The sequence below is a fragment of the Salmo salar genome, chromosome ssa01 (genome assembly GCF_905237065.1).
Source record: "Salmo salar chromosome ssa01, Ssal_v3.1, whole genome shotgun sequence".
In the NCBI taxonomy this organism is placed as follows: domain Eukaryota; kingdom Metazoa; phylum Chordata; class Actinopteri; order Salmoniformes; family Salmonidae; genus Salmo; species Salmo salar.
In genome coordinates this window covers 133,004,497-133,018,020 of record NC_059442.1, presented here as the reverse complement: position 1 = coordinate 133,018,020, position 13,524 = coordinate 133,004,497, and the positions used below count along the sequence as shown (strand labels likewise).

Here is a 13,524-nt window from a genome sequence, read left to right as displayed (position 1 = left end):
TGTCCCCATCTCCTTGCCGCCATTAGTTCAAGAGAGGGGCAGGTTTTGGACTAAAGGAATCTGGTTGGCCGATAGTCCAGGCGTGAAGTCTTGATCCTCACAGGACAGTTGTGTGTACATAATCAGTGCTTTGGTTTTATCCACTGTAAAAATCAAGGTACATAAACCTTGGTGTATACACACCGGCAGAGGTTGACTGACTCACTCCGCCTGGCCAACTGTGCCATTTTTCTCATCAGCGTTTACATATCTTCTCTGCACGGTGGAAACATTCCCGCTGAGTGCCTCGATTTACAGCATGGTGTCGCTTTACAGCCAGCTTTTGTTTACCGCACAACCCTGGGACAGCGTTCAGGAATGCACAACACGAGGAGTAAAGCACTAGAGAGCCTCTATCTCCTCCCTCGAATCCGGTCCTACGACTCCCTACACACACCTACAACCCTCAACCACCCACTCCCCTGACCTGCCCTAACTTCAAGTGCTGATGACAACCTCCAACAAGATGATAAATTATTCCACAATGAGAAATACTTTTGCACTCGCCTTGCTTACATTTTCTCTTTATTTTCTCCACAAATGTATGTCGGGGAGAGACTACTTATGTTATGAAAGACCTTTCTGGCTGGCGAGAACCTGGCAGTCTTTTTCAGATTCTACAGCTCACTGAAGCAACAAGCATTTAGTATTCAATAGCCATCAGACAGACATTTTGATAAAAATGAGTTTAATTCTGTAAAAAGTTATAAAATGAATATTGTACAAAAATAAAGTTTGTTGAGGGCTTTGGTTCAGTAACACAAAACATTACACCTTTTCTTTCACAGGCGATTATAACACAAACATGGGTCTGAAAACAAAAAATGCAATCCTTTCTACATGGTGTTTGCACTGGAGATTCCTCTGCCTTTACACACACCTTACCTTCACAAAATAACTGCCAGCGTTATGAACACACAGGAAAAGGAACACTGACAGTTGAGGAAACAACAATGTGTAAAGACAGAGGAGGAGTGGTCAGCCACAGTTCACACACACTTAAAAGTAACATACGGAAGGTTAAGGGCCCAAGAGGCTGCCGGAAAGGCTTACACCGAAATCAGTTATTAAAGGGGATGATGATCCAATTGATAAAAGCATGCTGTGATTAAAGGGGTCGATCTTTCTCTGACAGTGGCCTAAATCCATCTTGATGCCGCGGATTTGTTCTGTGTGCTGGGGGAGATTATGGGGCTAAAGCTGGCTTGGTTTCTGTTGGGTGAGCACAGATACTCTGGTCCATAATCCATGCTAACATCAAGGCCTGCTCTGGGGCTCCCTTTCTCTGGGTTTCACTCACAAGCTCCTCTATATGAACATGGGACAAGGGCATAGTACTGTAGTAATATGCTTTGAAGATTCCTCTGTTCGTGTTCTTTTTTTTCTTCTGTTGAGTAGTTGTTTTGGGTGAGGATTGATGGTATACTGTATAGTGCTCACACTGAGAATGCCTGGTTACCCCAGTGCTCCCCTCTCTCCCCTTTAGTAATGTCACAATCTATGTCCGTCTCTTTGTTGTACTGTCTGGCCCTAAGACATGTATGTCGGCTTGGCTAAGAGAGACAGAGCCAGATCTCCCTTAAATGGTTTTAAACACCAGGGTGCCTTTGCCAGTGGGAGTAGTGGGCTAAGCTGCATGTTAGAGGATCGTTTTCAAACTAACCCCAGATCAGTGAGAAAGACCTGTGTCAGAGCAGACAACAGAGACGGAGACACTCCCAGGAACGCTAAAGCCTACTGGGACAGTAACCACTACAAAGCCTTTGCCCAGACTTGGTGTAGAGCCAGGACCAGGCTGAAGGGTTGAGATATAAGACCCTGGCAGCCAAGCATGCATGCATACCGTCAACTTCTGCACTGTGATGGCCAAAGGACACTGGGTTCATTTTCCACACCTCAAGGTTTTCACTATGATATCAGAGATTTTCTGTATGATTTTTTTTTTTTTGTGGTCTTTTGTAAAGCGGTCAGTAAAATATTACTTTACAAATGGTGTGATTGAAAGAGAATGAAAGTGCGTTGAAAGCAGTGGACCTGGAGGCTGCCCATATCCAACCTGTCCTGTACCTCCTGAGGTCCTTTTGTTATTCTGTCTATAAAAGAAGAGAACGTTGAATTAATGTGGGGAGTATCATTGTAGGGAAGGATGCACAGCTGTCTGGGATAACCACCGGCAGTACGACTTTATTCTGCCCTAAAAAAAAAAAAAAACAGAGAATGCAGGGTTTGTATGCTCCTTTGTAAACATATAATGGCATGCCATGGTTTGTTTACCCCTTTACTTTGATAGAGTTAGGAGTGAGGAGCAGCTGACTGGTCTCTCCCAGGCCCTCAGCCCCTAACGTCCCAGGCCGCTCCATCCTCTCTGCTTTCCATTAGTGACAAATGAGGAACACTGTCAAAGACGCTCAAACCTGGCATACTTCAAAATGATCGGAAAGCAGAGATAAGATTTTTTTGTTTAGAAAAAGGTTGAAATTGGTCCACTCCGAGCTGTCTTTCTTTCTCTCTGCTTTCCCTCCCTAAACCTGATACCTTATGTTATTCTCATAAATCCATGATGTTTTGGAATCAGCAGTGGGTTTAGGATTATCTACCATGGAATTCGGATACAAACTGTACAGCGTTTTGAAACATAAGGATGAGTTTGATTAGTTATGGCTGCACCTTGAACCCGGTTGTTTCAGCACAATCTGATTTCCCTTAGAAAACATATGCTCTGCTTTGGCACTATCCAGGACAAAACAAAGCTCAAATAAATAAGGAAAATCATAAAATGGACTGCAATAAATAACAATAAATTAATTCAATCTTAATAAATACATCTCATATATAATTTGAAATATTTGGGATTTTACATTGATGTGTTGCACCAGACAGCCTGCTGTAGGACTAAGCCAGTCGACAGGTTGAAGAGTCCTCTCTACTTTTTTTTTTTCTCCCGTTCCCTCGTTCATTGTGAATGTAAACTTTAAGCTCCAGTCTGTGCAGTGGAACCAGAACGCACTGGACTGCAGCTAAAACTGCTCTCACTGTTCTCACTGTGTGCCTCAGGAGCTGACTAAGTTCCTGGGAAAATAGATGCTCCCAGGAGAATCTGGCGTTTTGAGGAACAGACCAGCTTTCAATATCCAGATTTCCTCTGTCTGGTTCTGTCTCAGCAACTCCATTGCAGGCCAGCCTTTGAGTCTAACAGCATGGTTCAATAGGTAAATGAGACCGTATCCATGTAGGCCTCCAAGGACAGGATCCAACCATGAAGTGAATACTGAGCTGAATTGACAATGTCTCTTTAATGGGCTGTTAAACTGAATTTCGATGTAATTTAATGTCAGTCATAAACTGTCGTTAGAACATAGAGGAGTCCCTTCTCCACTGTGACCTGACTTGGGCTCTGGATCAGCTTAATCACTGGAGGTTTGGGGACGACACCATCCCTGTTCAACCCTTTGCAGCTTCTCAGGAGTAGGACAGGACACGCTAACACTGGCCATGGGTCCTAAGACACCACTGGAGTGGACTATCCGTCTCACGTTACGTTATTTTGCCTTTCTCTTTTTGCCTTTCTCTCTCGTTTCATCTCTCCCAGAGTCAAACACAACCACATTTGCGGGCGGAATGCTTCTGCAGAATGTGGTAGTCCTCGTTGTTGTCATCCAGGAACGACAGGTCATCGTCAAAGGCGATTGGTCGACAGCAGGTGCGGGAAGGTATGTCCTTGACCAGCTTCTTGTTGTGGGTGAGGTTGTTGAGGATCTTGTCATAGTTGGTCTCTGCGTCCGAACAGGGGCCACTGCAGTACCGGAAGATCAGCTCCTCTTTGGTCTGGTAGCCCAGACCTAAGTCTGTCACGTTGAGATGGACCTCTTTTAGCAAGCAGCCACGGCCTTCAACCGGCTTCATCCGCTGCTCCCCTCTTTCACTGCTCCTTCCTTTGCCCCCTCGCCCCCGACCCTTCTTCTTCTCCGCGCGTCCTCCTCTCGCCCGTCCTCCTCTCCCCTCTCCTCTCCCTCCTCCTCCTCGGTCCGCGTTTGCTGCTCCTCTCTGTCTCTCCTGCTCTCTCTGCTCCCTCCTTTCCCTTGAGCCGCCGGCGGGCTCTGATGATCTCCTCAGTCTGCCAATGGTAGCCTTGATAAAATCCATTACATCATCAAACTGGTCCGGATATGGGCCTGTGATGTCATCTATAAGAGAGAGAGGATGCAAAGAGGAAATGACTGATAATGCAATAGTAAAGTCAATGTATTAAAGTGACAACATATACTGTAGTAATAAACAATAGAAGTAAAAATAGTGATGGCAACAATTAGAATGTTAAATCAATATAGTTTCCCCGTGACAAGGTAGCGATGCTTCAATAACTGTAACAGTTGACAGTTCCATATAGAAGATTGTTTTAGTATTTCTTAGTAATTGTAGTTATACTTCTTGGAACGGACCACCTTCTCGTTCCCTTTTTAAAATACTGAATCAGAGCTTCAAAGCACCGCTAGAAGGGAATCATATGGAGAGAGACGATTTCATCTCTCTTCAGCACTTATTCTATTTCAAATTCAAAACATGCAGGAAGCCCTCCGCCATCTGCAGAGGGAAACAAAACCCCAGAGAGCCCTTTGATCCTCATGTAATACACGGTGATTCCATTATAGTGTAAACTCCCCCCTCCTTCTCCGCATCGCTTAAACGTCTGGCAACCCACTCAGAAGATCACAGAAAACATTATTGTTAAATGACTCAATTAGTATGACACTAATCATATTACCCAATATGAATGTCAGGTGTATGATGTTTTTTTATGTTTTAATGTGTGTGTATAAGTGTGTGTGTGTGGCTAGCTTTTGTGCGTGTGTGTTCGATCAGTGGAGGTGGGGTTAGTAGAGAAGGAATGCCCTTAAAGCTGGCCTTGGCATGATTTACTCCAGGCCTCAGTGGACTGGCCTGTGTGTGGCGGGCACAGGGCACCCAGTCAGGTTGTGTAGTGTGTCTATCTGCCAGGCAGAGGTGTCAGTAGCCCAGCCTCTTCTTGCCGTTGGGAGTCACCTGTCTCACCTGTCCCACTGCCAGCGTACAGGTCATCTGATCCACCCAGCGCCACGGCTGATTGGGCCGTCGCGGCGGTATCGGGTGAGCCAGGGACCAATCTGTTTAGACACCCTGTGCCCTTTGATTTAAACACCTTCTATTGTGTGGCTATCAACTGATGGACGACAGAGTAGACAGACAGGGATAGCACCTATTCTACGCCAGCTGACAGACACAATTGTTCCACAGCCCAAACGACAGCAACACCTCCCAGCTCTCCCCGTGCACCTGTTTCAAATGTTCTCCATAATCACGTTTGTTATGATTTAGCGATCAGTTCTGTAGTCTGCCGGGTGTAACACTTCACTGAGAACAAAGTGAAGTCCTGACAAGGCATACAAAAAGATTTTTGTATTAAATACTTCACTTCACATAGTTTTCTAGCCTAGTGGAGCATGCACCAGAAGCCAGACACAAGTATCTCTAGAGGCAGTGGATCAGCTGCAGAGACACTTGGCTCCAAAGGTTACTTGGAACTGGTACAAGATTCATCGCTTACCACAGACATCGCACCCGAAACAAAAGGCCAAACCTCCCATTGAGTTCCAGGGTTGTTTACACCTTGGTGCATTGTTAAAGGTCTGAAGTTACAGAACAGGCTGAGGTGATGTCACTCACCGCCGCTAACTGAATATGAGGTGAGGGGAAAAACATTTATCTGTTCTAAATGTTCCATGCCTTATCTAGAGCGCTGCACAGTTTACTACTGTGTAAAGTCAAGACTGTTATGTTCTTTTAAACAAATGGAATTCCTTGCCCTCGAAGATGCTAAAATGAGCCTGAACACAATATTGCGCGCGCCCTTGTTGGTTTTGACTCTGCCGTATTGTCCAGTCTTTCTCCTGTGATCTGCATCTGTTTCCATGTTCCTTTACTCTAACTTGGTTAGGGATAAAACACAACACGCTATGTTTTCCTGACAGGGAGAGGGCACAGGTCCTGCAGTCCCAGAGAGACGGGGGTGAAGATAAACAAGCAAAAGGAATGTCAGCGCTAGCCTCTGTGTTTGGAACTGAGGAGCCGCACTCACTATTTCTTGCTCCTTCTGCCGCATGGATGTTTTTACCATCAGCGTGATGCTGCCCACCGCAGTAGATGTTTTTACCATCAGCGTGATGCTGCCCACCGCAGTAGATGTTTTTACCATCAGCGTGATGCTGCCCACCGCAGTAGATGTTTTTACCATCAGCGTGAAGCTGCCCACCGCAGTAGATGTTTTTACCATCAGCGTGATGCTGCCCACCGCAGTAGATGTTTTTACCATCAGCGTGATGCTGCCCACCGCAGTAGATGTTTTTACCATCAGCGTGATGCTGCCCACAGCAGTAAATGTTTTTACCATCAGCGTGATGCTGCCCACCGCAGTAGATGTTTTTACCATCAGCGTGATGCTGCCCACAGCAGTAAATGTTTTTACCATCAGCGTGATGCTGCCCACCGCAGTAAATGTTTTTACCATCAGCGTGATGCTGCCCACAGCAGTAAATGTTTTTACCATCAATGTGATGCTGCCCACCGCAGTAGATGTTTTTACCATCAGCGTGATGCTGCCCACAGCAGTAGATGTTTTTACCATCAACGTGATGCTGCACACAGCAGTAGAGAAAACTGTTTAATTAAACCTGTTGCTAGACAAATTGCTCTGAAGTAGGTAGTCAGCAGGATTTATCAATGACTGGTCTGGCCCCATGGGCGCCTCAGTTTAAGTGCCCTTCAACAATTAACAAGTAGGTGAAAAAGGTAACTCAAATAACCAAATTCAACCTAGCTAATTTCCGATTCAGGCAAAATTGTTTGACTACAGAGGTAGCAAAACTGTACTTCAAATCTATGATACTCCCCCACTTAACATACTGCTTGACCAGTTGGGCCCAAGCTTGCTGTACAACATTAAAACCCATTCAGTCTGTCAACAAACAGGCTCTCAAAGTGCTTGATAGGAAGCCCAATAGCCATCATCACTATTACATCCCCAGAAAGAACAAAATTATTGTGCAATACACTGACGCATGTCTTGTATTCAAGATCCTAAATGGCCTGCCCCCCACCACTTAGTACTTTTGTTCAACAGAAAACCCAAACCCATGGCCGCAGATCCACAAGGTCTGCCATGAGAGGTGACTGTATAGTTCCCTTAAGGAAAATCACCTTTAGTCAATCTGCTTTCTCTGTGAGAGCTTCCCATGTCTGGAACACACTGTCATCAACTGCACCACCTATAGCACCTTCACACAAAACATAAAGACAAGGCTAAAGGCCAGTCAGACTTGTGAACATAATCCCTAGCTGTGTATTATATCTTTCCATCTAGTCTGTAGCTTGTGAGCTGTGGAAACAGTTGCGTTTATGTATTTTGTTTTGTAGCTTTTTGTGTTATGTTGTTCTGTCTGCATGCTACGTGTTGATTGTCCTATGCTGCTCTGCATGTGCTCACTGCTCATTGTTTATCTGTATTGTATTGTTATTGTCATTATTTTGAATAACCTGCCCAGCAACTGCGGTTGAAAATTAGCCAGCTGGCTAAACCGTCACTTTTACTGAAATGTTGATTAATGTGCACTGTCCCTGTAAAAAAAATATTAAAAATCAACTCAAACAATCAGCCCTCAATTACATTGACTCCCTTTATTTGGGATAAGCTTGCCTTGCTAGTTGCTACAATATGATCCATAGCAAAGGTTCATGGAAGACTTTAACCCAAGTGTGAACCCAAGGAGAGCCTGTTCCTACCAAGGGAGCAACCCTGACTCTATTTAAAACACATAATACTGTATGTGCAATACGGAACACATGGCAACCTCTGGCCATCACATAAACATATGTATCCTCTCTGAGGTTTGGGTTACATGTTTGGGCTGAGTATGTCCCGTTTGTTTTGGTAATCAGGCCTTTGAACAAACTAAGTGCCAAACCATAAATGGTATGTTGAATGTGCATTTTCCAGCGGCCGTGTTTGTCACCCTCTTCAAACCCATATACACTTCAAGGAACTGAGAACCAGTTGACTACTCAGTACTGCAGTCACTTTATTGCCATGGTTTTGCAACAGAGCCTCATCAAGCAGCTTTATTAGCCTTCTGTAAGAGAATCCTTTTCTAGAACACGGTCTGATCTTAAAGCTAGAGTCCTTCATTGAATTAGCAACAAAGCAGTCACCCCGCCTCTGTTTTATTAAAAAGCTGAGGGATTGGCCTGGAGAAATGTAAGCACTCACAAATTAATATACAGAGCAATGGATACAAGGACTGACCATCCACGATATAAATATGATGGTTTTAACCATGTTTTGTGGCTATACAGTGTTTGTTTACATTTACATTGTAAACAATGTAAAACAAGCTTATATAGTTTTATTTTTTTATTTCACCTTTATTTAACCAGGTAGGCAAGTTGAAGTTTACATACACCTTAGCCAAATACATTTAAACTCAGTTTTTCACAATACCTGACATTTAATCCTAGTAGAAATTCCCTGTCTTAGGTCAGTTTGGATCACCACTTTATTTTAAGAATGTGAAATGTCAGAATAATAGTAGAGTGAATTACTTATTTCAGCTTTTATTTCTTTCATCACATTCCCAGTGCGTCGGAAGTTTACATACACTCAATTAGTATTTGGTAGCATTGCTTTAAATTGTTTAACTTCGGTCAAACGTTTCGGGTAGCCTTCCACAAGCTTCCCACAATACGTTGGGTGAATTTTGGTCCATTCCTCCTGACAGAGCTGGTGTAACTGAGTCAGGTTTGTAGGCCTCCTTGCTCGCACACACTTTTTCAGTTCTTCCCACAAATTATTTATAGGATTGAGGTCAGGGCTTTGTGATGGCCACTCCAATACCTTGACTTTGTTGTCCTTAAGCCATTTTGCCACAACTTTGGAAGTATGCTTGGGGTCATTGTCCATTTGGAAGACCCATTTGTGACCAAGCTTTAACTTCCTGACTGATGTCTTGAGATATTGCTTCAATATATCCACATCATTTTCCCTCCTCATGATGCCATCTATTTTGTGAAGTGCACCATCCCCTCCTGCAATAAAGCACCCCCACAACATGATGCTGCCACCCCCGTGCTTCACGGTTGGGATGGTGTTCATCGGCTTGCAAGCATCCCCCTTTTTCCTCCAAACATAAGGATGGGCATTATGTCCAAACAGTTCTATTTTTGTTTCATCAGACCAGAGGACATTTCTCCAAAAAGTATGATCTTTGTCCCCATGTGCGGTTGCAAACCGTAGTCTGGCTTTTTTTATGGCGGTTTTGGAGCAGTGGCTTCTTCATTGCTGAGCGGCCTTTCAGGTTATGTCGATATAGGACTCGATTTACTGTGGATATAGATACTTTTGTACCTGTTTCCTCCAACATCTTCAGAAGATCCTTTGCTGTTGTTCTGGGATTGATTTGCACTTTTCGCACCAAAGTACGTCTATCTCTAGGAGACAGAACGCGTTTCCTTCCTGAGCGGTATGACGGCTGCGTGGTCCCATGGTGTTTATACTTGTGTACTTTTGTTTGTACAGATGAACGTGGTACCTTCAGGCATTTGGAAATTGCTCCCAAGGATGAACCAGACTGGTGGAGGTCTGCAATTGTTTTTCTGAGGTCTTGGCTGATTTCTTTTGATTTTCCCATGATGTCAAGCAAAGAGGCACTGAGTTTGAAGGTAGGCCTTGAAATACATCCACAGATACACCTCCAATTGACTCAAATGATGTCAATTAGCCTATCAGAAGCCTCTAAAGCCATGACATCATTTTCTGGAATTTTCCAAGCTGTTTAAAGGCACAGTCAACTTAGTGTATGTACTTCTGACCCACTGGAATTGTGATACAGTGAATTATAAGTGAAATAATCTATCTGTAAACAATTGTTGGAAAACTTACTTGTGTCATGCACAAAGTAGATGTCCTATCCGACATGCCAAAACTATAGTTTGTTAACAAGAAATTTGTGGAGTGGTTGAAAAACGAGTTTTAATGTGTATGTAAACTTCCGACTTCAACTGTATTTGGGGCTCTGATGGGGTATGACAGTTGAACTAAGCTCATGAGGCATTCATATGTTATATTCTCCAATAACCAATGGGTATATATCACAAGTCCAAAAATGGATGAGGCACCTAAGAATTTTACCTTTAATCAGAAGAAAGTATATTTGACTCACACTTTAGCAGGTGAGAAAACACTATCAGAGTCTTGACTTACATTTATCCTCCATGGAAATTTCCTGCAGGCTGTGAGACTCTGACTGGAACTCTGGCTCTGGTTCCTCCACAGACAGGGACAGAGAATCACTGTACCGATCCGAGTAGTGAGCTCTCTTGGCTGGCTGAAGGTTTTGGTAGAGGGGGCGTGTGGAGACGGAGCTCAGGAGCAACAAACACGTGGCCAAAACATCCCATAACTTCATCTTAGACTCAATTCCTATGAAGGAAGCTGCAAGAAAACAAAACAGGTGTGTGAGTTGGATCAACCTTTGAAATAATCCTACATTTAAAAATTTGATTGAAATGTAAAAATATGTGTAGGCTGTAAACATGGGACATGGTGCCAAAATGGGCTTAGTTTGGTCGTCTTTTGAATAGCAAGAAAATATTACAAGGATGAATATTTGATGTTGATACTATGAAGGATGGGAAAAAGGTGTAGTAGATACTGTAGCTCAGGACTGGCACATTGTTGACCTGCTTTGATACAGTGCTGAAAACAGTCTTGAGTCATGATGACATCTTTGGAAATTCATTTGGCAATAGCAACCATCCTTCATGTCAAGAGGTTATGCCCATTCAACAACAGTGAAGCAAGCCAACTTGCTGTATGTATGATGTTTTGTTGGCTGTTGTGTTTTGGCACAGCTATTGGGGATCCAAATGAACAAACTTCAGAGACCATTATTTACATTGTATATTTTTCAACAAAAAGGTCAAATATAGCTAGAAAGTTCTAAACGCTATATGTAGGCTAAATATAAACTGTTAGCCCATGGTCTTTAGGTTGACATGGCCTAGATATAATCTATTAATATGATTTCATACTGAACTATCCTATTACTTTTAGGGACCTCCATAGCTTCTACATGATTCAAAATATTGATATTACAATGTCGTTTTAATTATTGTTTTTGTATATGATGGACATTCTTATCCAAAGCACCTCGATTACAACACATTTTTGACGTATTTGAGTGATAATTTACGAGTGCGTGTTACTGAAATGGGTGGCGGTCACAGGCAAAGGGTGCGCCTTTACTCCAAAATTCGTTTATGGACGCACCATGCATCGAGCATTGGCTGGTGTCCAGTAGAAAGGCTACAGTAGCCTTCATGTTGGCATCTATTTGCCAGATGGTGAATCTCTATTGCTTATGTGACTATTGTTAATTGAGCATTGGCTGCAGCTAAAGTATGTCCATAGGGTGTACTTTTTGAATAGGCGTATAATGCGTAAAATAAATTACTTCCGATTTGCAAATAATACCTATAAATATTTGGCACACTGTTAATGCGTGTTAAAATATATTTTTTCCTTTTTTTGTATGTGTTTTATCCATTGGGAATGCTTACTTTATAGGCTGATCGACATTCAGAATAGGTCTGATATCCTCAAAATTCCTTCATCAATACTATAGTAGGTTAACAGCCTACACAAGTGCATCTCACTTACAATTTTTTTTATTGCACAATCAATAACTGTGAATGGAATGTGCTTACCTTAAATCTGGCCCTTGCAGACCTGCAATTGTATCGGTATTAAAGTCCAACACACAGCGATGCATTTAACGTTCCGTGGTGAGTTAGAAGTACTTGTATCCAAATGATATAATCAGACTGTACAGTTTTATCTGATTACATAAACAAGATCCGATGCGTTCAATTTAAATGACAATGTCAACAAAAAAACTATAAGTAAAAATGCCACTCAGAATTAATGGAATTCTGTAGCCTACAGAGCGCCCAACCATGCGTCTGCCCACAGGTAGGCTACACGCTTAAGTGGCTAGCTGGCCAAAGTGCCTCTGCGCTGTCTATCCAGGCGCTCAATCGCAAACTAATTGGATGCTGGTTTCCACATTGGAAATCCGAGAGAGATCCACCATCACCAACTGCAAGGAGTCAAATGAAGACATCAGCTTTACCGACGCAGGGAGCAGAGCGGTTTGCCAAAGCCGAAGCGCAGGGAAAACGCACCGAATCGCGCTTCAGAGAGACAGTTTATTACGTGTTACCATACACTTTTTTAATGAGAGAAAATCAAACCAAAAACGACTGTAACATCCACCAGACCAACATATGGTCAAGAAGATTTACTTGCTGTTTTCATATCCCCAATGGACTTGGTATTCTAATAAAAAACGAGGGCAATGTGTATTCTCCATTATATCCAAGTGGTGTCCGCGCAAGGAGTCCACATGCGGGCTCTGTATATTCTCTCCAGACTGGCACTGGCAGTACAGATGTGCAGCCACGCTGTAGAGACGCAGAAGACGGTTTGGATAGATTTATAGCTTTGAGCGCGCTGACGTTTCGAAGAGTCCGCCCTTCTTTTCTCGACCTCTGCACAACCAAACAGCAAGTACAAACAGAAGTACACGCAAACTCACGTCTCCAAAACACCCCTGGCGCTCCATTTGCTGGGTCGCAGTTTTGGGATCTCTTTAGGAGTATGTCACTTTCCTAATGTCCTGGGGTTAGATTTCAGTAATGCGGAAGGCGATTTGGAGAGGTTCGTTTGCTATACATGTTCCTTGTATACACTGATCTTTACCGCGCGCGCTGGGTGTCGGGTTCCAGCTACTCATAGATCAAATTAGGATGCCCACCACACTTATTTACTAGGACAGACTTGTAAATAAGTGTGATGGGCATTTGTGGGTAAAGGTGAAAATATGTAAGTCCTTTTAACATGTTATGCATATGGCACACTATATAATACTCCACAATATAATGCACTGCAGCAGCTGTAGAATACCCATTACATAACCCACTGGGCACACACTGGTTGAATCAACATTGTTTACAGTCATTTCAATTACATTATGTTGAACAAACGTAGAATAGACTTTGAATTGAAGTCTGTGGCCAGTGGGAAGTATTCAGATGCACACTATAGCTTGGAGCAAATGGTCACTTAATAACCAGTGTTTGGTGTCCTTTTGCCTGCAGGGGTCTGTGTAGCCCACAATAGAGGGCCTATAAACCCCCTGTGATGTGGTACCTGAGAGGCCTGGTCCATTAGCCCTCATTGACACTCTAGATCTCTTTCATCTTCAGGATAGCTACATTCTTCCTGGTTTTACCCAACTGTTTATGAATTCAACTAATTTCAGCGTTGACGAGTGAGAATACACCCAGATATTTTACACGTTTAAAAATAAAACATTCAGAGAGAAGGATTTTATTTACGTT

At 43.1% G+C, this 13,524-nt stretch overlaps 1 protein-coding gene across 1 annotated transcript; it reads right to left on the bottom strand.

Moving 5' to 3' along the window:
* Positions 1-710: 710 nt before the first annotated feature.
* On the bottom strand, positions 711-12,608 carry LOC106564161 (glial cell line-derived neurotrophic factor). Its single transcript, XM_014130183.2, has 3 exons — positions 11,830-12,608; positions 10,325-10,555; positions 711-4,223 (listed from the first exon to the last, which is right to left on the bottom strand). The coding sequence occupies exons 2-3, from the start codon at positions 10,527-10,529 to the stop codon at positions 3,631-3,633; spliced, it is 798 nt and encodes a 265-aa protein (XP_013985658.1). The 5' UTR covers positions 10,530-10,555; positions 11,830-12,608; the 3' UTR covers positions 711-3,630.
* Between the last annotated feature and the right edge of the window lie 916 nt (positions 12,609-13,524).

What these genes read in the sequence shown, in the direction of transcription:
- LOC106564161 (XM_014130183.2), bottom strand. Translation starts at nt 10,529, where the DNA reads ATGAAGTTATGGGATGTTTTGGCCACGTGTTTGTTGCTCCTGAGCTCC. An exon ending in AATTTCCATGGAGGATAAAT is followed by an intron (nt 4,224 to 10,324) that starts GTAAGTCAAGAC and finishes TCTCTCTTATAG; the next exon opens with ATGACATCACAGGCCCATAT.